Raw genomic sequence first — 26,596 nt, forward strand, 5'->3', positions numbered from 1 at the left:
CTACATATGGAATCTGGGAATTACATGAAGCACTTTTGCATGTTTCCTGAATCCTTTTCCTACTAAAAAAAAAAAAAAAAAAAAAAAAAAAATCTTGATTTAGCAAATATAGCTGAATTGATTAATAATAAACTTCTTTGTAAAAGATGTCTGCCATGTTCTAACACGCTATATTCTTCATAAAATAGCTCTCAACTGCAGCAGTATCTAAGCATCATAGGATAAAGTAGCTCTAGATGATGATTTCTGAGAGATTAGTCACTAAACTTTGATCTAGGATCCACCTTTCTCCAGCAATTTAAAACAACCTGACATCTATCCCCACCCCACCACCCTCCCACACACACAAACGTATACTGACAATTGCTAGCAGCCTCATCATTATCTGTCAATGTACATTATTGAGCTTCTCAGTTTTTCAAGCATGACATGATGGTGCCTGTCATTTACAATTTGTTTTAATTATTCCTCAGGTCTCCTGTTATGGCTGGAGGTCTGTTTGCTGTTGACCGAGAGTGGTTTTGGGAGCTCGGTGGCTATGATCCAGGCTTAGAAATATGGGGAGGAGAGCAGTATGAAATCTCCTTTAAGGTAAGTCATCAAGTCACTTCCATTTAATACTTACTTATTCTGTTTGGTATGACTCTAAAGGTTTGGGTTTTAGTTATCTGAACCCGGATTTGTGATGTGCTTTGTTATCGTCACGTTGCCTTTATTCATACTGCCATATGAAAAGATGGAAGTTGCCTTACCAAGTGGGGGGTCAGTGCTAACGAGCCAATTCAATTAAGGTGGAAGTGGGCTATTCTACATTGAGAATATACTGTATTTTCCACTCCGTGCATCTGATGAATTGGGTTTTAGCCCACGAAAGCTTACGCCCAAATAAATTTGTTAGTCTCTAAGGTGCCACAAGGACTCCTTGTTGTATCAACATTACAGTTTACATTTAGCTTCAGGATTTTCCCAGCCTAGTTCTAAACTTCCAGAAAGCATACCCCCAATTTACAAAAGAAGAAATATAGTAAATAAGTCATAGACTACATTGTACACCTAACTACATCTGAGTTTCAATGCTGGAGAGAGTAAAGTCTTGAATTAAATGCACAGAAGATAACCTAGCAAGTCTGTACTCCCAACTGCTAGGCTGTTTTTAATGGGTATTCTCAGGAACAGCTAAATGACTTGCATAACTGTGTTGCTATCATGTTAGTTTGAATCAGTTTTATATGAGAGCAAAATGAGATTGGAGGGCAAGAGAAACTCACAAGATAAATGGATGGACAGGTTGTTCAGATACATCAATCTGCATTCTGTATAGTCAGGTTATTTCAGAAACAAATGTAAACTCTAGTAGTATCTGTCACATCTCTGCCAGGCTCACATAAGATTTTATTTGACCATTTCCCATGTTCCTGTTATTTGTCATTGTGAAGAATAAAATTGGAATGCAGTCCATTCCTCTTTGTGTAGAAACCATGGTAACGGCACTGGAAGTTCAGATACTAAATTGACCCAACCTGTTTTGTTCGAGTGACAGATTTTTTGGAAACAGCTATGTCACACTTGATCCTATTTCAGTCATATCTCCTCATTCATCTCATTACTGTATATTGACCTTAGGTTCCCTGTCCCTCCTTATTAGCATTAAAAAACACTTTAAACAGGATTTTGTAGCATTTGGCTAGAAGGAATAACAACTTTCTGTTTGTGGATGTTCAACAAAAGCAGAAAGGTTCCTGCTTTCCATGGAATAGTGAAAGGAAAAATAAGATCAGTAGAGCGAGAGAAAGCAACAGAGAAATACTTTTTGATATATAGGTCATTAACTGAGGCTATGTCTACACTACCGCTGGATCGACGCTCCGGCGATCGATGCACCAGGGGTCAATTTAGCGGGTCTAGTGAAGACCAACCAAATCAACCACAGATTGCTCTCGGTCAACCCTGATACTCCAACCCGAATGAGAAGAGTAAGGTAAGTCGACGGGAGACACTCTTCCATCGACCCAGCACGGTGTAGACACTACAGTAAGTCTACCTAAGCGACGTCAACTCCAGCTACGTTATTCATATAGCTTGAGTTGCATAACTTAGGTTGACTTACCTCAGTAGTGTAGACATATTAGTACTCATGATTGGGAACACTGGAAAATAAGCCCCAATTAACCTTGAAAGCAAAAAGCAGCCTTGGAGTTGGTCAGTTTTTGAGCATTATTAGATAATTTATTACAACACAAATGTTCTATGGGCAGGAATAAATAGGAATTCTACAAAACAAACCTCAAACATTCCAACAAATGAAAATAAAAATTCTAAAACTACTTGGTATACTAATTTTGATTTGCTGTCTCTCTCTATTACATCTATGATCTCACGGTTATGATTTCCTCACAGCTAAGCAGTGTCAAGACCAGTCAGCATATGGATAAAAGATTTGCGTATTGCAATGATGTATGTGTTTGGTACTGAACCTGTCTCACTGACTTCAGCACACAGACGTTTTGCTGGATCAGGTCCTTAGTCAGGAATATTTTTCCCTAGAAGTCAGTATTGAACTAATAGCTGCGAAACATGACGTTACAGGGAGTGATGTGTCCCACAGCTGCCAACTGTTGCATGAGATTAAAGCCTGACATTCTGACAATTTGTGATTGTCAAAAGTTCTGTGGGATCTTTAATGAGAGTATCCTGGCCAAATTCCAGTTTGAGTAATTATATTTAGCCTACCTACAGTTTCCCCTTAAGTGACAACTAGATACAGCATTCTTTGCAATTCCTGTCCCAAACTGCTCTGTAATATTGCTGTGTGTTGTTAAACAACTGTCAGGTTTCACCTCAAACTTGACTGCATGTCAGTTAAAGGTCACAAAGTTGAAGATATGGAGTCAAATTTGAATTTTCCCATATTTTGGGATGTTCAGATCTGGAGGTTTGGTTCAAGCCCATCTCTAATTTCAGTGACAGATGAAGTGATCCCTATGTATTATTTATAAATCAGTTTGAATAAGGCTTTGTAATCACTCAGATTTTTTAAGGTTTGCCTGACACTTGTTTCTTGGTTTGCAGGAGGCAACATGGTTCCCTTTTGTTAGTGTCAGTCTCCAACACCATGACAGATGGCGGAAGCTATCACAGCTCTGATATCATGTTGATTAACCACCATTTCAGAATCAGAGTGTACCAGCATAATGGGTGGTTCTGGGGGGAGAGGGAACCACGCCTTATGTCTTATACATATTAACTCTTCAGAAAACAGTCTCCAGATTAATTTTTTTAATAAAAAATAATATATTTTGTTTTTCTGACAGTATAAACCCAAGATCATTTTTGAATTAAAAAGATATAGAGACTCCTGCTGATACTCTTCATCATGTGATAAACTTTTTCAAGCTAGTGAACTGCTGGAATTAGACAGATTAACAATGCGTCTTTTCAATAACCAGTAGGAAAGTGCTGTGTTTCCTATATTTCCATCTGTTAGTAGAACAGAGCCTTGAGGTAGTCATTTCCAAAATAAGTGTCCAAAATCTTCATAAGATAAAAGACAAATGCATTTCCTGTGTTTGCAAAAAACACTGTAAGCTATGAATGGACATCCTAAATCACAGAGTGAAGGAAATTCTTAGGGTGAAATACTGGCCACATTGAAAGCGCTCACAGACTTCAATGATGCCAGGATTTCGGTCTTTGTGAATTGTTCGAACTCTCACTACATGTGGATATAGACAATCATAAAATTGTTTGCCGAGTGGCAGCATAGTGTTTTGTGTTTTAAAAGAGTTTCCCCCAATAATTTTCAGTCTTTTTAAGAGCCATGTCTGTTTTCCCTGTACATTTAGCCTAACTCAATAATGGGACCCAATAATAGTAACTAGCATGTATATAAGACCAGATTGTGATATTCTTGTTTATATTAAGTAGAACTTTACTAGTGGTCTTATTCATTTCAGTGGGACTACTTGTGGAATAAGATGCTACTCATAATGAGTAAGACTATCACAATCTATTCCACAGTGATTTGAGTTTTTTCAAAAAAACACTCACTAATCCATACAGTGTCCCTGTGAGGCTAATAAGTACTAATAATTTCATTTTATAGATGGTAAACCATAGGCACAGAGTAATTAAATGATACCATAAAGGGAACTGAGTTGGTGATAGATCCACTATTTGAATTCTGGAGTTCCTGGTTCCCAAGCCTGCATTCAGTACACTATATCATGCTGTCTCACTTTCCTTTCCCCTGCTTTACTGTAGTGTCCTGCCATTCAGGAGCCTCATATATTCTAGGGAAGTTTTGCAATAACTTCCCAACATAGTTAACACTGGTTCAGCTCCAGAAGCAACGTTGGGAGCTCTTGTGTACACTGGTCATTGGCTGATGTTGATGTTTTAAGAACTGTGTTCTCGAACCCTGCTAAGAGCAGATCTAACTGACCCTGGCTGAATTTCGGCCCCTGTTGAAGCAAATGGCAAAACTCCCACTGATTTTAATAAGGTCAGGCTTTCAACCTAGTGTTTAAAATGCTGGCGGCAGCCAGTGGCCATTTACAGCAGAGATCCCAATTCTGGCACCCCTGAAATAATGTTAGGAATAGTCAGAGGATTTTTGCAAAGTTTCCTTAGTTAGTATAGATAGAGCTAGGAATGGGCTTCCAGGAAGCTGTTCCTCTTACTAGCTGGAATAGGCCAGAATCAGCCTTGGAAATGTACAGTATATGTACAATCCTTTCATCGATTTTTATTTGAAACACATCATAAAACTAACATTTCATGATTATACCTTCACTATTTTAGAACTATTTATTTAGTTTGTGAGCAAATTTAGTGCACATGAAAGCAAAGAATTAACACCACTGCTTAGACTAAGGTATAGCTCAGACTAGCACTGTGAAAGCATTGAATCTCACTGCTGCCTCAGTTTCCCCTTCTTGGACTTCTTAAAAATTGCATAGAGACTCTTGTAATCTGGAATCTGCTTTATTAAAACTTCACAGTCCAAATGTCAACTGAACTAAAGTCTTTCTCTAACTCTACAATTTCTTGGCCTCCTGCTGGACTGTGAAGTTCTTTCACAAATCCCAGGTCCTGCTGCCTGGCATTTCCTCAATCCTCCTCCTCCTAAGGCTTCTACCTCTCTTAAGGCTTCTGCCCATCACTGTAAATAGCTCCAGCTGGATCTCTAGCCACATCCTTTCCCCTGACCTAGGCTCACCTGCAGGAACCAACTTGCTCTCTGCAGGGCTTTCTCTCTCTGAGCTGCTTCTTAGTCTTTTAAGCCAAGAACCAGGTGGTCTGCAGGCTATCATCTGATCCATGGCATCAAACCCATCACCTGGGAGGCACCTAATTAGTCACAATTAGTGATACTAATTAGTTAATTTTGGAGAGTTTTTAATGCCTGTGGCTTTACTGCACACAAATGCTGCAAACTATACAAGGAATATTTCTATATCCACAATCCACATTGATCAAATAAGACAGCTAGGTTTATGTTGGAACCATTATTGTCCAATAAACCGTATGTTCAGAAATGTAACTAGAGGTAGGTCTTTCTACAGAAAAATTCTTCAGTGTAATCTGTTCTGTGTGAAACTATCAATTAACCCCTTCATAGCACTCCAGTTAGATATTTAATAAAAAGCAAATTACAAATGCCACGCAAATATATATTTTCACTACACACGATGCAATAAACAACTTAAAATGCCAGTCTCACATCTCAACAGTTAAGTTGTTGGGCAAATCTGTAAAATCTCAATAGCTCCAAGAACTGAAAATGAAGGCAGTTATCTTGACGGCGTTGCCATGGGGTGTATGTTTGTGTGAAATGGGCCCTTTGCAGGTGGCGAGGCACAGAGCAGTGTCCAGCCATGTGGTGTTTACTGGAGCCCTCTGCAGTATTTCCAAACCCTGAGCTTTCAAAAATAATGAGTCAGGCTCCAAAAATTCATGATATTGGCTTAAAAATAATAAAATTGGGGTCTCTTTATTTGGTTTCCTTGTTTTGAGCCTTTAAGGGGTCATGTTTTCCAGCTTCTCGCCACAATAATAGGGGTAGAAACTTCCTTTTATTAACATGAAAGCTCAGATTCTCTCAAAATCGGAGGACTCCAGGAACTGGGCTTTTAAGAAAAATATTAAGCTTAATGAGATTCATGGTCAGATCACAAGAGTTGTTAACACTGCATCTTGTTGATGCAGGTTAGCTCAGGAAAGAGAGCCGCCTCACACAGTAGGCACAGCGCTGCTTCTTCAGAAGTGAGCTATGCCTGGGCCCTCTCCTCTCCAACAGAACCCATGATGCAGACAGGAATGTACACAGTAACCATTTCGCTTCCCTTTCTCACACCATCAACTGCAAATCATGTACCTTTAGGCCCACGATGTACTACCTTGTTGTTATTAAATTTATATTATTAGATTTCTCTCATGTTTTCTTTGTTCCATTTTCATAAAGTAACATGATTCTTGCAAAAAAAAATTAGGACTGCACAAAGCAATAGAAAATACGCTGCAAGGAAGAATTCTGGTCGCTCCTGAATGTTCAAAAGTCGCTCTGGGGTCACTCAACCATACCCTTAATTGACATCCATTAACTGCCTGTCCTTCTGTGCTCTTCCAGTCTTGCGCTCCTCCTTGTCCCTTCTCCACGACACTCTGCCGTTGGAAGGATTGCTCTTTTATTTGTGCTACCACATCTAACAAACTCGTTCTCTTGCATTTTCCAATTCACATCTTCAAGCCCTTGAGTCCCTTCCTTTATATGTATTTGTACTACAGTAGCACCTAGAGACTCCAACCAAAACTCTGGCCCCATTGTGCTAGGCACTGTACTTACACATAGCAGATAGTCCCTGTACTGAATTGCTTACAATCTACATAGACAAGATAAAGAGTGGGAGGTGAGGCACAAGGAAGTTAAGGGACTTGCCCAAGTCTCTCGAAGGCTATGGCAGAGCCAGGAAATGAACCCATATAACGAAGGCCCAGACCAGTGCCTTAACCACTAGACCACTGCATCTTCTCTTTTCAAGCTTGCCTTTATGCCTTTCTCTTTGACCCTCTCTATGAAGTGTTCTGTGATGTTCTATAGGAAGGAGCTGATAAACTATAATTTAGTGCAGTGTTTCCCAAATGGTAGGAGCCAACTCACCCATGGATGATAGGAAGGTTCGGGATGGGTTGCCACATCCAGGTCCAGAGTACCCCATCACTGGGCCCTAGGCAAACACACTTCTACCAGGGTGCAGGGGAGGGTTGAAAGTGAGCCCATTCCACGTTCAGCCCTCAGTGGCAGCTCCTGTCCTGCAGGACTGGGCCTAGCTCCCATTCCAGGCCTTGCAACCTGGTGCATGGGGTCACAGCACCACAGCACCAGATTTGGCCTGGCTGGAACACTCCCCTCCCTGCCTCTCCCCACCAGGGGCTTCCCTCTGCATCAACCTGGATTAGGGTTGCAGTGCCAGAGTGGAGGGTGCATATATATAATGGCAGGTTGCCAAAAAGAGACAATGCTGTTGGTGAGTCAACTTAGTAAAAAGTTTGGGAACCACTGCATCATAAAATACTCCTGTTCTGAGCTTTCTAAATTAAATTGACTTGTTTTGTTGGGGGGGGGGGGGTGTTATCTTGGCTACGGATCACATTCATTGCTATTATAAGAGACATTAGAGATCTTGAGAATTTTATTGTTTGCTAGTTAGGCAAACAGAGACATCAACATTGTGACAGCATTTGGGAGCTCCACGCCATCAGAATTCCTTTTATGGTGCACTAGAGGTCTGCAATATTTAACAGAAGATTTCAAGTTGTTTCTCCAATTTCTCACAGCATTTAGCACAGGTGACATAAAACTGCACAGCACTGATCTTCCCAAGAAAATATAAAAATTCCTTTAGTCATTCTGAAGCTAAAAGATAAACAGGAACAGCTGCTAAATGTCCTGCAAGCCAGCCTGAGATTCATTCCAATTATGCTACAAAATGCACCTCAGGTGCAGCACAGCACTTTCAAATTAAGTTTTATATCTATCAAATACAAGCCTAACATGAAGTGTTATTTCCTCCCAATTGTTATTGCCTCAGTGTATCTGATAGCCTTTTCCTAATTCTTTTTCTTTTATTTTCTTTTTTATTGATCTCCTACAGCATCAAGAAGATGCAATATATGTGTACTTCAACACTCATTACATATGTTACAGTAATAAAGCACCTAGATAGGTTTCTGCTTCCTCACATTATGTACATGCTCTGTGAAAGGGAGCTGACCTTCCACTGAGTTTATCTGCTAGGCTGTCATCTTTTCCAAGGACCAGACTTAATCCTTTTATTGTCTTCCCATGCCCTAGAAACACTGTCACAATAAAAATTAACAGTAATTGTAAATGAGTGGTTTCCTCCCGGGCACTACCTTGTGGCCTCAGGGCAGCCCCTCGCTTCAGTTTCCCTCTTGGTTAACCCAAAGGACTCCACTTCAGGCTCTTACTTAACCACTACTGCTCCTGGAAACTAGTTGATTACAAAAACCTTGTGAAAATAGTCTAACAAAAGTCCCAAAACATAGTTCATATCACCCCATGCACATGGTCCTTGATCTCACCGTACCCCAGTGTCTTCCATCACAAATTAGGCTCCTATCTGTCCTCTTCCATCCCTTTGCCAGGACGACCACTCCAACCCTTCCTTCTAGGGCACAAGCCTGCCTTTCCCAGTGGGAAGTCCTGCAGCCTCTCTGCTGGGAGCATCCTTACCAGGGGAGCATTCCTCACTTCCCCTGGCCCCCTCGCTGTTTCTCTGGGTCCAGCTCTCCAGCAAGGAGATGTCAGTGGGTAAGCCCCTCCTCTGCTCCCCCTTCCTTCAGTCCTCTCTGGCCCTTGTCTCCATCTTAGACCAGCAGGAACCTCCCTCTGCTGCTCCCCCTAACTTCAGCCCTCTCCAACCCTGGCTCAGAGACACCAGCTGGCAAACTCCTCTTGCTCCTCTCCTACCTTCAGCCATCTCCCAGGAGCCACCTTCTGTCTCTGGCCACTCTCTTCTCCCGTCTGATTCAGTTCTGGTTTGACTCCTGACTGACCTTTTATAGACCCCCAGGTGCTGCCCCAAACTTTGAATTGGCCAAGCTGGGATCATCTGGACTGAAACAGGAGAGCCGAGCCCAGTTTCATCTAATGGGCCAGCTACTCTATTACAGTAATAAATAATATTAAACTTACTTGTATAGTGCCTTCAGTATGCTAGGTTATTTGCAGTCAGCTATAGTCCCTACTCCAAAGAGCTTACAGTTTGACAAGATGACATACAACCAAAGGATTGTCAGGAAGGGGAATAATGGAACATGAAGGAGTGGTGAAGTTAACCACATCTTGTTAGTTTCATTATTTCTTTATGGATTTTTGTATGTTTGTGCACTGTTTTTCAGTAAGTTAGGAGAGTTGAGAATGAGTGGGCAAGGGTTTAAGGGCCTTGATGAAGATGTTTTAAGAAAGGGCTTGTAGGAGGAGAACAGTGCAAGCAAGGTGAACTGGCGAGCCGCCTCAGAGTGAAAACCTGTCAGTTTTAACTATTGTTTTTTCAGACTTTTGTGAGCAGTCATGAAGCTGACAAGAATCAGGTCACTTTTTTATTTTCTGCTGTAGCTGGAAAAAACCAGACACAACGGCCAGCAGGCAGTAGAGAAGATCCGGAAAATGAAAAAGGTTTGGTGAGATGGATTCAGACATGACAAACAGGGGAGTTGTAGAGTAGTGGAAATATTTCCATTTCAGTAGCCAGAAAGTTGAGGAAGGAGTTGAATAGCAGAGAGAGAGCTAGAGCTGCAGTTGAGTAAAAGAGAACCCTCATCTTCATAGCAACCGGGACGCTACAGGATAGGAGGTGAGAATAGAGAGGGAATGCTCCTTCTCTGTTCTAAAAGTAATTATTTTCAGTGGGTGGGACTTCACATTTATCAGGCACGTGCTAGCTGGAAGCTGGTAGAGAAGATGGTACACCATCCAGGGACAGCACTGTGGTGGTAACTATTCCCTTACTCAGCTGCTGTACACAATCTGTGTTCCCCATTGCAGAGTTCACCCTACCCAGCAAAATCACCATTATCCTATACCTTGGCTCTACATGTCTACATAGACCTTCACTTTTCCTGTTACTGTCCTAACTTAAGGTGATCATGATGCTGAGATGATCAGCATGCACTATTGCTGGGTTCTCTATTTGTCTCATTAGTCTGCCAGCACTAATTTGTTGTACCTTTTGGTCTTGTATGAATTTGAATGCATGCTGTTGTGTGCACTGTAGAGCTGGGGACGTTTTACTTAGACTTCCTCTGAGCACTTTTGCAATCTGCTCTCTGGGAGAAATGTATAGAGTAGCCAAAGGGTATAACAACAGGTGTCTTAACTATGCTACCTTTTCTGATGGTGTACGCTAAATATTCCCGTTGTTATCTATCTGGTTTCCACACATCCCACACTGTTTTTTCAGTGAAAACATAACAGCTCTGGGGTAAATTCCTGACTCTACTAAAATCAATGACAAAATTCCCATGAACATTGGTAGGGCCAGCATTTCACTGCTGTTGTCTATGTATTGTGTTCTACTTTTCCCTAGACCACAAGCACATTTTGTCCTCTGCCTCATGTGTACAGAACACACTGATGGCAGGGACTGGGCCCTTTGCATGTGGATATGCATATGCAGAGACTGAACCTTGCAACATGGAAGTTCTGACAAGATTCTGGGAGATGTTGCATCATGTCTTTATTTTTACTCTGATATTAATTATATTATGTCTTATCTTTCATGCATCCTTACTGAGTTCTTCATTGTCTCCAGAGCGAGATCCCTCCAGATGTTTATGAAGTATACTATTGCAGCTTCCACACAGTGTCAATACAGACCATACTGTGAGAGTGACCGTGCTTGACTTCTCAGTGAAGCTAGGTGTCTTTATACACTTTCCTAGTTGATTACAGAATGCAGATGCTGCAGAGTAGTGTTTAGGGAATAGGAGAACTCTTAAAAGGTCAAGTTCTTCTACTCTAGAACTTTTCCAAAAGTTTGACTATTTCCCTAAAATAATCTACCATGAAAGTGTGTGTGTGTGTGTGCGTGTGCGGGGGGGGGAGGGTTAATGGAAATTTTGCACTATACAGAAACAGTTTTTCTAACTAACCTAGATAACAAAAGAATCTTACTCACAAATCTTTTGCTTTTCAAACCTCCAAGAACTGAATAAATCAGTATTACTCTGTGGCTGCTGTTCTCTGTCTGAAAGACTCTGTTTTTCTTCTTGCTAATGGTTTCCTCTTTCTCTTTCTGCACATGGGGGTGGTTTGCTTGCTGATGATCTCACAGTTTGGAAGCTGAAAAAGCTGAGACTGCAAGTGCTCTGTACAGAACTAGTGCAGAATAGTGGGTGTTCTGCTTACAGAACAATTTGCAGACTCAGGGAGCTAAGAAAGTTGTTTTGCCGGGGTTATGAAAAGCAAAGTGATTTTCCTACTTGACATATTCAGCAGACTACTGCATGATTGTGGTAGTCCCAGCACAAGGTCTACAGGTGCATTTTGAACTCTTAGAGTGTGATTAGTTTTAAAATCTATTTATATGTTCTGCTATCCTATTTACTGTTGTCTTTGATGCTCCCACTGACGTATTAGTAGAAAGTCAAAATACACTCTTTAAAATCAGTATGTTTATCCTACAAGTATGTTGATCCATTTTGCCAAACTACTATCTTAGCGGTCTGTTTAGCTGACAAACTGAAGTACACCAGTTCTCATGTCACCGAAGTCCATAAGGTCACATCTTATCAGAGTTGCTGGGCTGGTTTCCACTGTGACTACTGCACGATTCACAGTCTTCCTCTCTGACAGAAACATCTGTTAAAAACCAGCAACAGTGAAGCCCTTGTGAAGAGTGAAATTGCTCATCGCTCATCATCCTGTAGCACATGCATCTGTGGCCTGATTTTCAGAGATGCTGTGCATTTACGCTTCCACTAATTTCGACTGGACTTGTGGTTGCTCAGCACTTTTGTAAATCAGGCCCTTAAACATTGAAAATGAATATTCCAGTTGACGCACTTTCTTTCAATATAAGAAGCTTGCACTAAAAATGACACATAAGTGACTTATGCCTCTTTCTGGATATATACGAATTTGGGTAGATAATCTATTTTGATATTTCTGTTTCATTTTTTCTTTAGAAAAGTACATCCTAGTAAAGAACCAAGCCTTGTACTGATTATATACTATAGATTGTAGGCCAAGGGTCCTGAGTTTAACTTCTAAATTATCACCTGATTTGTACGTTTAACCGTATATGGCCAATATGAGACCACTTTTGAAAATTTGGCCCTATTGGAATTAAGAATGTAATTAGTAAATTTAATTAAGAATATTAAGAATTTGGAAATTCTTGGATAAAGAAATCTTGTTTATGTTGTAAAAAGCATTGTTGGTAGACGCAGTAGCTACTATTCTTTATCGTTTGTGCTCTTCTTTTTTAATGTGATCTCTTTGTAGTGAGACCCTACATATCAAAACATGGATTTTCCCTCATCTTTCATTCCTAGCCATTCAGAATGAAATAGGACTGTCACGAAGAGGGATCAGTGCAGAATGATTTAGGATTTTATCTTCTCTGCTGGCATTCAGTTGTCACTGTTTGTTTCCTTCTCAGGTTTGGATGTGTGGAGGTGGCATGTTTGATGTTCCATGTTCTAGAGTTGGACACATTTACAGGAAGTATGTCCCTTATAAAGTTCCATCTGGAACCAGCCTGGCACGAGTGAGTAGCTGCTAATTGAAATTTTCCGTCTTTAAGTTGTCAGTCCCTTTACTCCTTGTGGGTCGATTTCTTTATTTAGAATAAAACAATCACATTCTCAATTTCTCTGACTGAATATATAATGTGCTATTACTTTTGTAACAGCGACCTTCTAAAGGCAAGGCTTCCAAGAACAAAACAGTGCTCAGTAAAAAATAAAGTTAGAGGCTTCAGAACAGAGGCATATTACTTTCACATTCATTCAAAAGAATATATGAATTACATGAAGCCCAGGATTGCCTTTTACACACTCACTGTGATTGTCAGTCATGGTTTTATAACCAAAATCTGACAAGTCACTGGGAATTTGAATGGTTGATTTTTTGGCAGGATTTTGATCAGTCAGCAAATTAATCCAGCAGCCTACATCTTGCGAAAGGAATATTCTTTGGAACAAAAGAATTGATCAGCAGTGATTTAAGTGACTGGTTACAACCTCTTTAAGGAATATGACCACCTTCTGACCATAAGAGAGAAGGGAACCGTGAGATCACAATACTCTTTCAAAGAGATTAAACATCTCCATATCCATGAGGTTTTCCTTCTCTAGAGGAAATGGACCTATGAAAACTATAAGTTTCTTGAGAGAAATGAGGAGCTTGTTCAAGGAATGTCAAAAATAGGAAACTAAGGGCTGTGACTTCCAGGCAAAATATTAGTATTTATTAATCCTTAATCTTAATCTTTTCTATTTTAAATCTTACTAGATGGTTCATTTTTATTTCCCTTTTTAGAACATAAAATGGCATAAATATTGGTGTTTGCCCATCACCATAGGAAACATCTTATTAATCATATTTTTTCTTAATAGTGAAAATATGTATGAATCAAAAATATGTCACTTGCTTTGAGGAGGAGAAACTCTTGACTTCTGTGCTGCAGGACTACACTCACTATAATGATTCCACAGCCTAGCAGACCATAAGCCTAATAAGAGAGACAAGAAAATGAATTCTACCCTATTTGCTAACTGCATGCAGTCAAGTTGCCTTTCAGCTAGTTAAAGTGCGAGAGAAAGCGCTGCCCTGGAAGAGCACGCGTGCTGGCAGTAAGCACAGCAAGTGGGAGCTGTAATATATGATGCAATAAGGAGCATGAGTGAGTTGGTAAAGTAGTGTACAAATAAGCCAGAGCCACTGTAATCTAGAGTAAATGCTTTGAACGTACTGTAGGAAATGCTGTTAAATCTATGCCTCCACTAAGAATAATTCCGTCTTGTCCATTCTCTCAGTTTTTCCAGGAAGGTGACTTTCCAGAAGTCCTTTTCACATTGTAGTGACCTGTCTCTTGCTATTGGAACCCAAAGAGAAGTTAGACAAACACCTTAAAACAGGAGATTTGAACATGAGTTTCCTTCCTCCCTATTGCTCTAAAACAGAATAGAATATTTGGATGGCTAGAATGCTCTCTACTCCACGTTAATTGTAGCGGTGGAATGCCATCCTTTCTATCTGAGATATTATCATATGGCTCATTTCAACAGTTAATTAGCTTCTGCAAAACCTCTGCAGCCATGGTGACTAATCTGGATTCATTAGGCAAAATAGTCCTTTCCTCTGCCTTTCTGTTTGTAATAAGGTAGCTATGAAATATTACATTAAAGTTCTCCATATCATGCAGAATGGAGTCCCTGCCCATGCACAGGATGATTGCCTGGCATCATTCAGAACTGATAAGCGTGTTGTGGGGAAAGAGCTGGTGCCCTAATGGGGAACATCCCATCCTTCCTGTTTGACTAATGGATCCTAATACATTGCTTGATATTTAGGGGAACCTCTCAGTAGGCATTTGTTTGAAGGGGAATTTGAGTCATTAAGCTTCCAGGCTTACTTGTAGTAGGTTATCCTAAAAAGTACTGCGGCTCTTAGGATGTAATGTTAAGTTGAGTCAAGGACACCTAGAACATATGGATAGGCCTACTCCCTCATTCATATCAATCTAAATAATTAGATAATCTGTCAATCAAGGAAGAGCATTCGGCCCCTGATCCAGCAAAGCACTTCAGCATGGGCATAAGTTTATCCCCATTGACTGATCCAAGTCCAAAAGATAAACAAAGGTTTGGGGAGGCAGTCCAAAACTAAAGCGGTTATCAAGGTCATATATAGTCCTTTAATGAACAAGGAAGCCCCACCTTACTGAGCTAGTCTCCCTATGATTCTGAATCAACTGCCTCATATGAAGTTATTAACTAAGTGGGCACACACCTAGATGATCTGGATGCTGCAGGTGTTTTTGTGTGCGTTTTGTTTTTCCTTCAGACACTTCATTTAAAACTGCTCTCCAGTTCAAGATCATGTGAGATTGTTCTCACAGTTCATGGCAATTGCATCTGTATTTTCCCCACAGTGGTTGAGCAAGGTCACCCACTCCCAGCTCCCCACTCCCAAGCCATTGCCTTTCTGGATGGAGACCTGTGCCCCTTAACCTTTTAACTGGGGTATTCCCAGGGTGCACAGTTCTCTGCCTTCACTGATAGGTTGCCCAAGGACATCTGCTTCCTTTCTCTTCCGAGACTGATAACAGAGTGATTGTCAATAGTTATGTTACCTCACAGCACTTGCTATGCAAGCCTACTTTATTCTTAAGGTAAAAAGCATAACAGAGAAAACATATTAAAAACAATAAAAAAAACCTGCACAGTTTCTAATAAACTTACTAGAATTAACCCCATGGATTCTAGCAGGACCAGTCTTTCCAACCCTACCCTAAGGACTTGGGCCCTCCGTGGACCAGAGGTCCTGTCCATTTGCTAGGTCAGAAAGGAGCCCTGACCCAATTTAAAGCAAGACTATTTATCAAAAAAACCTTTCTTTGTCTGTCAGTCTCTGGAGAGTCCAGTTTGAACTAGTATGTGTGCACCAGTGGCTTCTCTGGAGATGTTATAACCTGAGTGAATTGGTCTAGTCATCGTCCACCCCCCCTTTCCCCCAGCTCTCCTATTTACCTTTTCCATGGAAATACATAGAATTCAACAAAAATGTTTTCAATGCAACAAACTCCAAATATGTTAAAACTAATTCAATAAGGTTTAACTTATTCAATAAAGTTCATTCAGGATATTGTAGGAAATTATCAGTTTGTCACATCTCCCTCCCACAGAAGTACGTGTAATTAGGGTGCTGACTGGCAACCTAGGGGAACTCATTGACTTATTGCCTAGATGGGTTTTTCCCTGGATGGCAGATGCTGGAGGCACAGTACACACGGGCATAGTCCTGACCCACTATGCTGCAGTGAAAAGCCTTGACCCACTAGGCTGTGAAAGCTTCCCAGTGCAAGTATTGCATAGGACAGCCATAGGCTTCCCAACAAAAGCATCTCTCAAGCATCAGCATGGAGGACATGCAGACTGGAGCCTGAGGGGAAAAGGGGGCTTGTCAGAGCCATGTTGCATGTTATTACATGACTTCTGGGCAGGTGTATAGGCAGCACTGCCATAAATAAAGCTGCTCAAAACTCAGAATTTCCATTTCATGGGAAGCTTCCATGTTTCAAAAGTTGTTTCATTTCCAAATCAAAATGAAAACAATTTTTTAAATTTCCCATGAAACCAAATTTCCAAAAAAAATTGGTTTTGGAAAATGTCAAACTGTCAAACTGTTCATTAAAAAAAACAAAAAGGACACTCTGTTCTAGAAAATAAGATAAGAGGTTTCAATCAGTATTAAGTAGCAGTTGCCACTAATGATTTTAAAAATAAAATATCAGCTGTTCTCCAAGAGTTTTAAAAGAGCTGTCTGAGGAGCTCACTGGACCGTTAATGTTGATTTCTCAATAAGTCTTGGAGCACTGAGGAAGTTCCAGAAAACTGGAAGAAAGCTAATGTTTTGCTTATTTTTAAAAAGGGTAAATGGAATGATCTGGTAATTATAGGCCAGCCAGTCTGACACTGATCCCAAGCAAGATAATGGAGAGGCTAATACAGGACTTGATTAATAAAGAATTAAAGGAAGGTAATGTAATTAATGCTAATCAACGGATCCTGTCAAACTAACTTGAAATCTTTTTTTGATTTGATTACAAGTTTGATTGATAAAGGTAATAGTGTTGATATAATAGACTTCGAATTCTATAAGGTATTTGACTTGGTACCACATGATATTTTGATTAAAAACTAGAACAAAATAAAATTAACATGACACACATTGTATAGGTTAAAAACTGGCTGATAAGTCTCAAAATGTAATTGTAAATAATGAATCATAATCAAGCAGGTGTGTTTCCCTTGGTGTCCACAGAGAATGGTTCTTGGCCCTACACTTTTTGGCATTTTTATCAATGACCTGGAAGACAACAAAAAAATCATCCTTGATAAAGTTTGTAGATGACAAAAAAAATTAGGGAAGTGGGTAAATAATGAAGAGGACACGACACTGATTGAAAGTGATCGGGATCATTTGGTAAATTGGACAAAAGCAAACAACATGTGTGTTAATACAGCTAAATGTAAATGTATACATCTAGGAGCAAAGAATGTAGGCCATACTTAAGAATGGGGAACTCTATCCTGGGAAGCAGTGGCTGTGAAAAAGACTTGGGGGTCATGGCAGGTAATCAGCTGAACGGGAGCTTCCAATGTGATCGTTTGATCAAAACTGCTAATGTGATCCTGGGATGCACATGCAGGGGACTCTCGAGTAGGAGTAGAGAGGTTATTTTACCTCCATAATTGGCTGGTGGAATACTGTGGCAATTCTGGTGTCCACAATTCAAGAAGGACGTTGATAAATTGGCGAGAATTCAGAGAAGAGCCCCAAGAATGATTCAAGGATTAGAAATCATGCCTTATGCTGATAGACTCAAAGATCTCAATCTATTTAGCTTAATAAAGAGAACATTAAGGGGTGACTTGATTAGAGGTTTCAAATACCTACGTGGAGAACAAATATGTGATAACGGGTTCTTCTGTCTAGCAGAGAAAGATATAACACAATCCAATGTCTTAAAGTTGAAGCTAGACAAATGCATACTGGCAATAAGGCATAAGTTTTTGTCAGTGAGTGTAATTAACCATTGGAACAATTTACCAAGGATTGTGTGTATTCGCCATCATTGACCATTTTTAAATCAAGATTTGTTGTGCTTTTTAAATGACATTCTCTAGGAAATGTTTTTGAGGGAAGGGGGAAGTTGTTTGGCCAGTGTTATACAGGCGATCAAACTAGATGGTCCCTTCTGGCATTGAAATCTATGAATCTATAGTTAAGACATATCAGTAGTAGTAGTAGTGTTTTTCTATGCAGTACTACTATTACTGATATGTTACAAAATAATGTAAAAATAATATCGAAATTAACAAAACATTTGAAATAAAATTGCAGAATCATCCCAAAACAAATATTTTCCAAAATGAATTTTTAAAATATTTTCCCTTAAGGTTGTTTGTTAAAATTGATATGTTTTTCTAAATATTTTGATTTCAACAAATATGGCATTTTCATAAAAAAAATTATTGAAAAATTTTCAACCAGCTTTATCCATAACTTGGCGCAACTCCCTCGTCTATCTAAGAATACTGCCCAGAATCCTGAGGGCACAATGGTGGTTTAAAGTCATCTTTGTCATCTCTCCTCCTCTGGGACAATACCTGTGTGCACCTCACCTCTGCAAAGTGCAGCACACAATCTCACGCTAGTACTTGATATCTGACCAATTTAGATATATTTTTAGGTGCCAGATCTCAGGAACTGTCCCAGATTGAGGAGTTAGTAGAGGAGGTTTTGGAACAAATTGATAAATTAAACAGTAATAACTCACCAGGACCAGATGGTGTTCACCCAAGAGTTGTGAAAGAAATCAGCTATGAAACTGCAGAACTACTAACTGTGGTATGTAACCCATCTCTTAAAAATCAGCCTCTATATCAGATGATTGGAGGGTAGCTAATGTAACGCCTATTTTTAAAAAAAAGTTCCAGAAGCAATCCTGGCAATTACAGGTCAGTAAAGCCTAACTTTAGTACCAGACAAACTGGTTGAAACTATAATAAAGAACAGACTTATCAGAGACATAGATGAACACAGTATGTCGGAGAAGAGTCAACACAGCTTTTGTAATGGAAATCATGCCTCACCAATCTACTAGAATTCTTTGAGAGGGTCAACAAGCACGTGGACAAGAATGATGCAGTCGATATAATGTACTTGGACTTTCACAAAGCCTTTGACAAGGTGCCACACCAAAAGGCTGTTAAGCAAAGTAAGCAGTCATGGGATAAGAGGGAGGGTCCTCCCATGGATCAGTAACTGGTTAAAAGATAGGAAACAAAGGGTAGGAATAAACTGTCAATTTTCACAATGGAAAAAGGTAAATAGTGGGGTCCCGCAATAATCTGTACTAGGACCTGCGCTGTTCCACATATTCATAAATGATCTGGAAAAGGGGGTAAACAATAAGGTGGTAAAGTTTGCAGACAATACAAAATTACTCAAGATAGTTAAGTCCAAAGCTGACTGCAAAGAGTTACAAAGGGATCTCACAAAACTGGGTGACTGGGCAACAAAATGGCAGATAAAATTCAATGTTGATAAGTGCAAAGTAATGCACATTGGAAAACATAATCCCAACTATACATACAAAATGATTGAGTCTAAATTAGCTGTTACTACTCAAGAAAGAGACTTTGGAATTATCTTGGATAGTTCTCTGAAAACATCTACTAAGTGTGCAATGGCAGTCAAAAAGGCTAACAATGTTAGGAACCATTAGGAAAGGGATAGATAAGAAGATTGAAAATATCATATTGCCACTCTATAAATCCATGGTGCACCCACACTTTGAAATCTGTATGCAGTTCTGGTGGCCCCTCTCAAAAAAGATATTAGAATTGGAAAAGATACAGAGAAGGGCAACAGAAATGATTAGGGGTATGGAACAGCTTCCATATGAAGAGAGATTAAAAACTTTTGGGACTTTTCATCTTAGAAAAGAGATTACTAAGAGGGATATGATAGAGGTCTATAAAATCATGATGGTGTGGAGAAAGTGAATAAGGAAGTATTATTTATCCCTTCATACAGGGCCGGCTCTAGGTTTTTTGCCACCCCGAGCCCAAAAAAAAAAAAAAAAAAAAAAAAAACCTCTGGGAGCACAGCTGCTGAAGTGTCAGGAGTGCCACCCCTGAAATTGTGCCGCCTCAAGCACATGCTTGGTTTGCTGGTGCCTAGAGCCAGCCCTGCCTTCATATTATACCAGGGGTCACCCAATGAAATGAATAGGCAGTAGGTTTAAAACAAACACAAGCAAGCACTTCTTCACACAACATACAATCAACCTGTGAAACTCATTGCCAGGAGATGTTGTAAGGGCCAAAACTATAATTGGGTTAAAGAAATAATTAGATAAATTCATGGAGGATAGGTCCAACAATGGCTATTAGCCAAGTTGGTCATGAATGCAACCTCATGCTCTGGGTGTTCCTAAACCTCCAACTACCAGAAGCTGGGACTGGATGACAGGGGAAGGATCACTTGATAATTGCTCTGACACATCTGGCCGCTGTCAGAAGACAAGATACTGAGCTAGCAGGACCATTGGTCTGATCCAGCATGTCCATTCTTATGTTCTTTCAAAAACTGGCATGAGGATCACAGTCTCTACTATACAACAACAGGCCTATCAAAATGCCATCCATTCTGGGCAGTAAGGACTGTAAACAATCACTAGTGTATCATACTATACACCTTAGTATGTATCACGGTGTCATTTGTCTTCTTTCTTAGGATCACATTTCACACATTCTGACACTATCAATCAAGCCCTGCAAGGCCTAGACATACATTTTTTGCTGTATCATGGTCTATAAAGTAGGAAATGTCCATGTAAAAAATATTTTACCAATGTGGCACTGAATGTTTTCAAAAAGTGAGCAAAACAAACTGGAAAAATAAATGCCACATTTATAAAGCAGACTCTGACAAACAAAATAAGAGAGAACTACTAAATCAAAAAGACTTTTTTGTAGATGCCTCAGGATACTGCTGCCTGCCAAACACAGTCAGGTCCCAATTTACTGGTAATTGCACATAGAGCAAGATTAATGGGTGTACAGATATTAACAGTGATTCCACTTCCTAAGGAAGCACAAACTGATTATCATTCATTCCAAACCCTACTATCTTAGCACAAAATCACAGCTACTAATAACTATTTTTGTCTGATTGTTTTATGTGAAATAATTTTCAGTAAAAGAAGTCTTGAAACCTCGTACAAGACACTGCCCCAATATAGAAGTTCTGGATTCTTATGCTACATTATTTTAACTACTTTGGTATTCAGGACCGTTGCTCCATTTTTATGCATTCTAGCTAAGCCATCAGCTCCTAGACAGTTATCTGGTAAAACAGATTTTAAAATAAGATCAGCAATTTCTTATAGGTACATTCCAGTTTATTAGACAGGTTTTGTAAATTCCATATTAATAGATTTTTCTCTTCGTGATTCCCTAAACAACATAAGAGTTCTATCAATAAAAACTCGCCGTTCCATGACCTTAGAATTTCAATGCATGCCTACAGCAATCTTTTTCATTTGCAAACATTTTAAATCAGACTTTTAGCACCTTCTCCAGAGAATTAGACTAGTGTAGGTCTTTCTGAACTAGGGATTGGCAAACCCAGTGAAAGTCAACTTTAGATGTTAACCCAAAAATGTGGTGAATCCTAGCCTTAACTTGAATTCCACCCTGCATTCTAGGAGTTGGGATCCAAGAAAACCATTTGGGGGGGGAAAAAAAGAAATAAAAGAGCCCAGTGATCCTCTGACCCAGCAGGCACAGCATGATGTCATTTGCCTCATTACACTATGTTGCTGAATTGGAACTTGCAAGAGTTTGGGTTCAGATCAAGAGGCAGGAATTAAGGTGGGTTCAGATTCCCAGCTGAACCACTTGCTCAGCCTTTTTCTGTGGCTTTAAAGGGCTCTATAGACCAAGATACTGTAGGCATACCATCTTGTGCTGTGATTCCCAAATACAGAGCATTAGGCATGATGATTTTTTTTTCTAGCTGTGAACAATGTTTGGGGTTTGCTGAAAACAGCACTTGAACATTTTTGTCAGTTTCCAACCATGTTATAGGACAAAGTAGAATCAGTGAGTTAGACGAAGCAAGTCCGTAAAGTTACATTATCCATTGACCTCAATGCAAACTGACAGATGGCTCCTTTTGTATTTTTTTAAAGCAGGCTTCACAAAAGAGACTGAGGCAGCTCCTGTGTAAGGTGACAGCACAGGTAGCTTTGCAGTCACTCAGTCCTTTAGCACAGCAAGCAGCAATAGACTTCAATTGTGATCCAGCAGTCACCATAAATGACAGAAACATCAGCTTGGAATGCGCAGGTCATTTGGGGCATTATCCTCTTGCAGTAACACAATTATATACATCATAAGAATACACTTTTCCCTCTTAAGTTCCCCTCTCAGTCATTATAACACCTCTTATAACATTTAGACATGTTTATAAGTCCATAGTCAAAATTAATTAATAGCTGAATCAAAGGCTCAACCCAGGAGCCAATTGTTTTAAGAAGGAAGTTTGAATAAATATCTGCATGATAATTTTTGAATGCAAGAAAAACAAAACAATCAAAATCTCAGTATTTTTATATTGTTTCTTCAATCTAACAAAAATGTTTTGTTTTTAAAGGGGGGAAAGGAATAAGCAGGTAGTTTATGGTCTATTAACCATTTGGGGGGAAAAAAAGAAAACTGATAAATATATTATATCCAGAAGGATAACTAGTTTGCAATGGCGGTAACTACTTTTTGGGATTTATTTGATGGATTATCAAAGAAACATTGGCTAGTAGCTAGAGAAACATATTGGGAGTCTGGATTCCTGGATTCTATTCCTAGCTCTGCCACTCCCACGCTGTGACCTGTGGTAAGTCATTTAGCCTCATTGTGGCTCATTATGCACTTCTGTAAAATGGGCATCAAAATATTTGCCTATTTTAAGGAGTCACAGGGCTTCATGGCATGGGGAGTAGAAGGGGTAAATAACAGTCTGTATCCAAACTCTGCATGCACTGCATAGTGCTTGCATGATTTTCATTGCAAGGTGTGATTACAGCATGCAACTAAGGGTGAATAAAAATAACAGAGGCTATTAATAGCAGTGGCAGTAAAGCCACATGGCAAAGTGACTTTCACCAGCATACAAGCAGCTTGAGTTTCTAACTCCTTACTCTTCCAGTAATGCAAATAATATATATCACTAATTCTATCTGAATGAAATGCAAACATTTCCGGAGAGAAACACGGCATCTACTTTGCAGCAGCAGCACTACTACAGTATTTAGGATGGAAGAGGGATTAATATCTGTTTTCTTGCAAAAAGTGCCATGAGATTTTTAATGAATGTAACAGTCACGTCCTCTGTTTTATTTCACATCTGAAATACGGCATCTCTCATTCTGCACTGTGGCTTCCAACTCTATTCCAAGGCACTGATTTCAGAGCTGCAGAGAATCCCTGAGTGAAGGAGTGCCTGTGTACTATAGTGATTGACACTGTTGACACAATAATCTAAAACTAGAGTCTAGGATAAATAGCCAATGAGAGAAAAGCCTATTGTAATAAGTAAGATACGCAATCAGTTTAAGAGGTCCTGCTTGTGACTGCCAGCTTCCTGGAAAATGTTCAGATTGCCAATAGAGCAACAAGAACTGGTTACAGGACTCAAATATGATACAATAGCTTAGTATTGACAAACCCAAAGTGCATGGATTGGGGATCAGGCTGATGTATGTGCAGAGAGTGGGGGGAGGGATAGCTCAGTGGTTTGAGCATTGGCCTGCTAAACCCAGGGTTGTGAGTTCAATCCTTGAGGGGGCCACTTGGGGATCTGGGGCAAAATCAGTACTTGGTCCTGCTAGTGAAGGCAGGGGGCTGGACTCGATGACCTTTCAAGGTCCCTTCCAGTTCTAGGAGATGGGATATCTCCATTAATTATAATTAGAGTGAGGTAGGCACAAAGGAGAAAAAATGGGTTACGAAGGTGAAATGGCACAAATAATAAAAGCATTGTACTGCTTTACAGCCAGGGGCAAAAAAAAATATTTTCTGCCTAATAACAGCTGGAGAAATTGGGAGCAGAAATAGTATTTTTATGATAATTTAACAACTGTCTAAAAAGTCAATTGAAAAAAAATCCATAGGATAGAACCATGCAGTTTCATGTGCCATGAGGGTTCTTTGTCTTGCTCATAAATACTGTCATTCCAATCTGGCATGCCATCCCTGTCTCTAAAACAGGAAACTATAATATTCCTGTTAAGGACAGATCCATTTAAACTTTGCTTCCCTGGAACCTTTACCAGCCTGTTGTGCTATGCAGCCCCCAGCTGTTAAGCAGTCATTCCATTCCCAAGAAAAAAGTCTCTGCTTTTGCCCAGCTGAGTTGCCTGAATCACCATAATTGTAATGTCACACAGGACGCCCCTGAACATGTTTAATGAAGAGGTATAGGGCATTTGGTGGGAGAGAGCAATCTGTCAGCCACAAAAGAAAAAAAACAGAAACTGAAAATGTCCCAAAGATTCCACCAAGAATAGCAATTGAGTAAGAAAGTGCACATTTATCTCTCTCTGCGGCTGTGTTGAACTCTACCTTGTGTTGAAGTCCTGAATTGTCCAAAGAAAGTGAAAGGGGGAAAGTAATTTTAACTTAACAAACATGATATGTAAAAATATTGTTTAAAAAAAGCATAGAACAGAGTCACAGAACAATTTGAAGTGAGTTTGCATAAATTAAAAGAACTGGTGATTAAGGGTTTTCAAGGCTCCTAGTGAGGTCAGAGTTGTAGCAACAAAGTAAAGTGTAATTAAAACAAGATGAGGTTCATACCTGGGACAACTGGATACTTTGTTTTGATTGCTCAATTTCATTGGAGTGAGATTGCCAACACTTTTGGAGACATCAGTCAGCTTCATGATCACAACTGTCTCCATCACACACAAGCACATATGCATATACCATGACACCACTGAGCTTTCTTCATCCTTATCCAGAAAGTTCTGACCAGACATGACAAGGAGAGAGATCCAGATGACATTATTATCTTTGTGGCTGTGCCCTGAGATGTAAACCTAAGATTCTTGTCGCTTCCTTACCTGACGTGTCAATTCCCAACCTCATTTTATTTCTCCTATGTCTTTTTTTTAATCTTTCTATATTTGCTTTCTTTATTGAATCTGGCTTAACCGGCCAGGTCAAATCTAACCTAGAAACACTTTGCTGTGATCAGTTTGGAATGCTGAAAATAATGCTGTGTGCTGTATCTGTGTTTTTCCGGTAGCTGACCTACAAGCCAGAAACAAAAGCTTCATTTTCCTTTCTTTTGCTATTCTTTACTTCCTCTCCCCTAGGTATGTATTGTAGGAGATAGGATCACACCGTAAAATAGAAATTGAGGACCCGAGATCTACAATGCCACCACTTCTTCTTGACAAAGATATTTGATGCCATTTGAGAGACTGTCACACAGAGTTTCCATTTAAAAGACTCTATAAATAGAGAGAGAGGAACTAAGGGAGATGTAATGATTTATGTGAATTTATTTTTTGTTTTAAATACTTTAACTTTTTTGTGTGTCTAACAAATAGTAAATGAGTGTTTAATTTGGTATAGAACAAGCAAATTTTGTCCCTGTCAGCAAAAACGTTGAACCCCAGATCAGTGCTTGTAGAAACCTGCATGGAACATGGAGGGAGAAGCACAGGTTGCAGGAGGGAAGAAGGTACCAGGTGGTCAGTTTGTATGCAATTAGCTAGGATAGTTCTCTTAATAAAATATCCAATTTAGTTTTAGAACCATGGAGTCTTCTCATGTTAATACCCAGCATATGGTACATGAAACAATGCTAATGTTGTAATAAAAAGAGCCTATCTTAAAATTGTAACTTCCTAAAACCCCCATTTTTAATGGGTGCATTTGGCTGGGAATGATTCCCAAGTAATTCAGCCCTACAACACATTGGAGGAGAAAATACCCATTGCCCTCCCCTTTTCCAGTCAGTCCTCCCACCATTAACTCCTCTCTCTCTCTTTAAAAAAAAAAAAAAGTTTGATTTAACCAAGTCTCATGGTTTCCCAACAGCAGCCATGCAGGTGGGTTACTTCGGTCTAGAGTTGGATTATTTCCTGCTTGCCTAACATTGTAGGTGAGATAAGCAAAGGGTCAGAAAGTCCAGAGAAGCACTGAAAGTGGGGTGCTCATTGATGTATGTTCTGCTCCTGCTGGGCTGCTCTAAAAAGCTCTCCGCTGCAGAAAAGCTTTGGCGTTTTTTTGTTGTTGTTGTTTTTTAGAACTGCCACGTGACCAATTTACCTTCCAATATATTAGTCAACCACAGAACCAGAATCTACCATTTTCCAAAGCTCATGCATTTTTGCTTGGATAAGACCCTAATATGGGTCTTATAAACATTTACAAATAAACCATTTGTGTTACTTTTTTAATATATGGTGGGAGCTTACTCTAGTCTTCATAACAGCAAACATACATTACTGCATTCAAGTCAATGTATTAAGATTGATTGCTTCTTGAATGTGTTTTTCAGCATTGGACTTTACTCCTTTAAACAAAAAGGTGTGTGGTAATTATTAAGCCTATATTGTCAGCATGTGTTGAGATAACCAGGATAATGAGCTCAAGATGACTTGATTCAACAAACCTCCTTCAGAGCAGTCAAACTATGAGGAAGCTGGTTGGTATTATTTGAACATTGTAATTAACTACTTCAGAAAGAGCTTCCTACTGA

The 26,596-nt window shown here is 39.6% G+C and overlaps 1 protein-coding gene across 1 annotated transcript in view; it reads left to right on the forward strand.

The window, feature by feature from the left end:
* Positions 1-26,596, forward strand: part of GALNTL6 (polypeptide N-acetylgalactosaminyltransferase like 6) — a 976,122-nt gene that overhangs the window by 902,360 nt on the left and 47,166 nt on the right. Inside the window, exons 7-8 of the mRNA XM_065405341.1 lie at positions 474-591; positions 12,687-12,794. Of these exons, the coding sequence (XP_065261413.1) occupies positions 474-591; positions 12,687-12,794 (226 nt within the window). The remainder of the gene's footprint in view (positions 1-473; positions 592-12,686; positions 12,795-26,596) is intronic.

Source organism: Emys orbicularis, chromosome 5, assembly GCF_028017835.1.
Source record: "Emys orbicularis isolate rEmyOrb1 chromosome 5, rEmyOrb1.hap1, whole genome shotgun sequence".
NCBI lineage: Eukaryota > Metazoa > Chordata > Testudines > Emydidae > Emys > Emys orbicularis.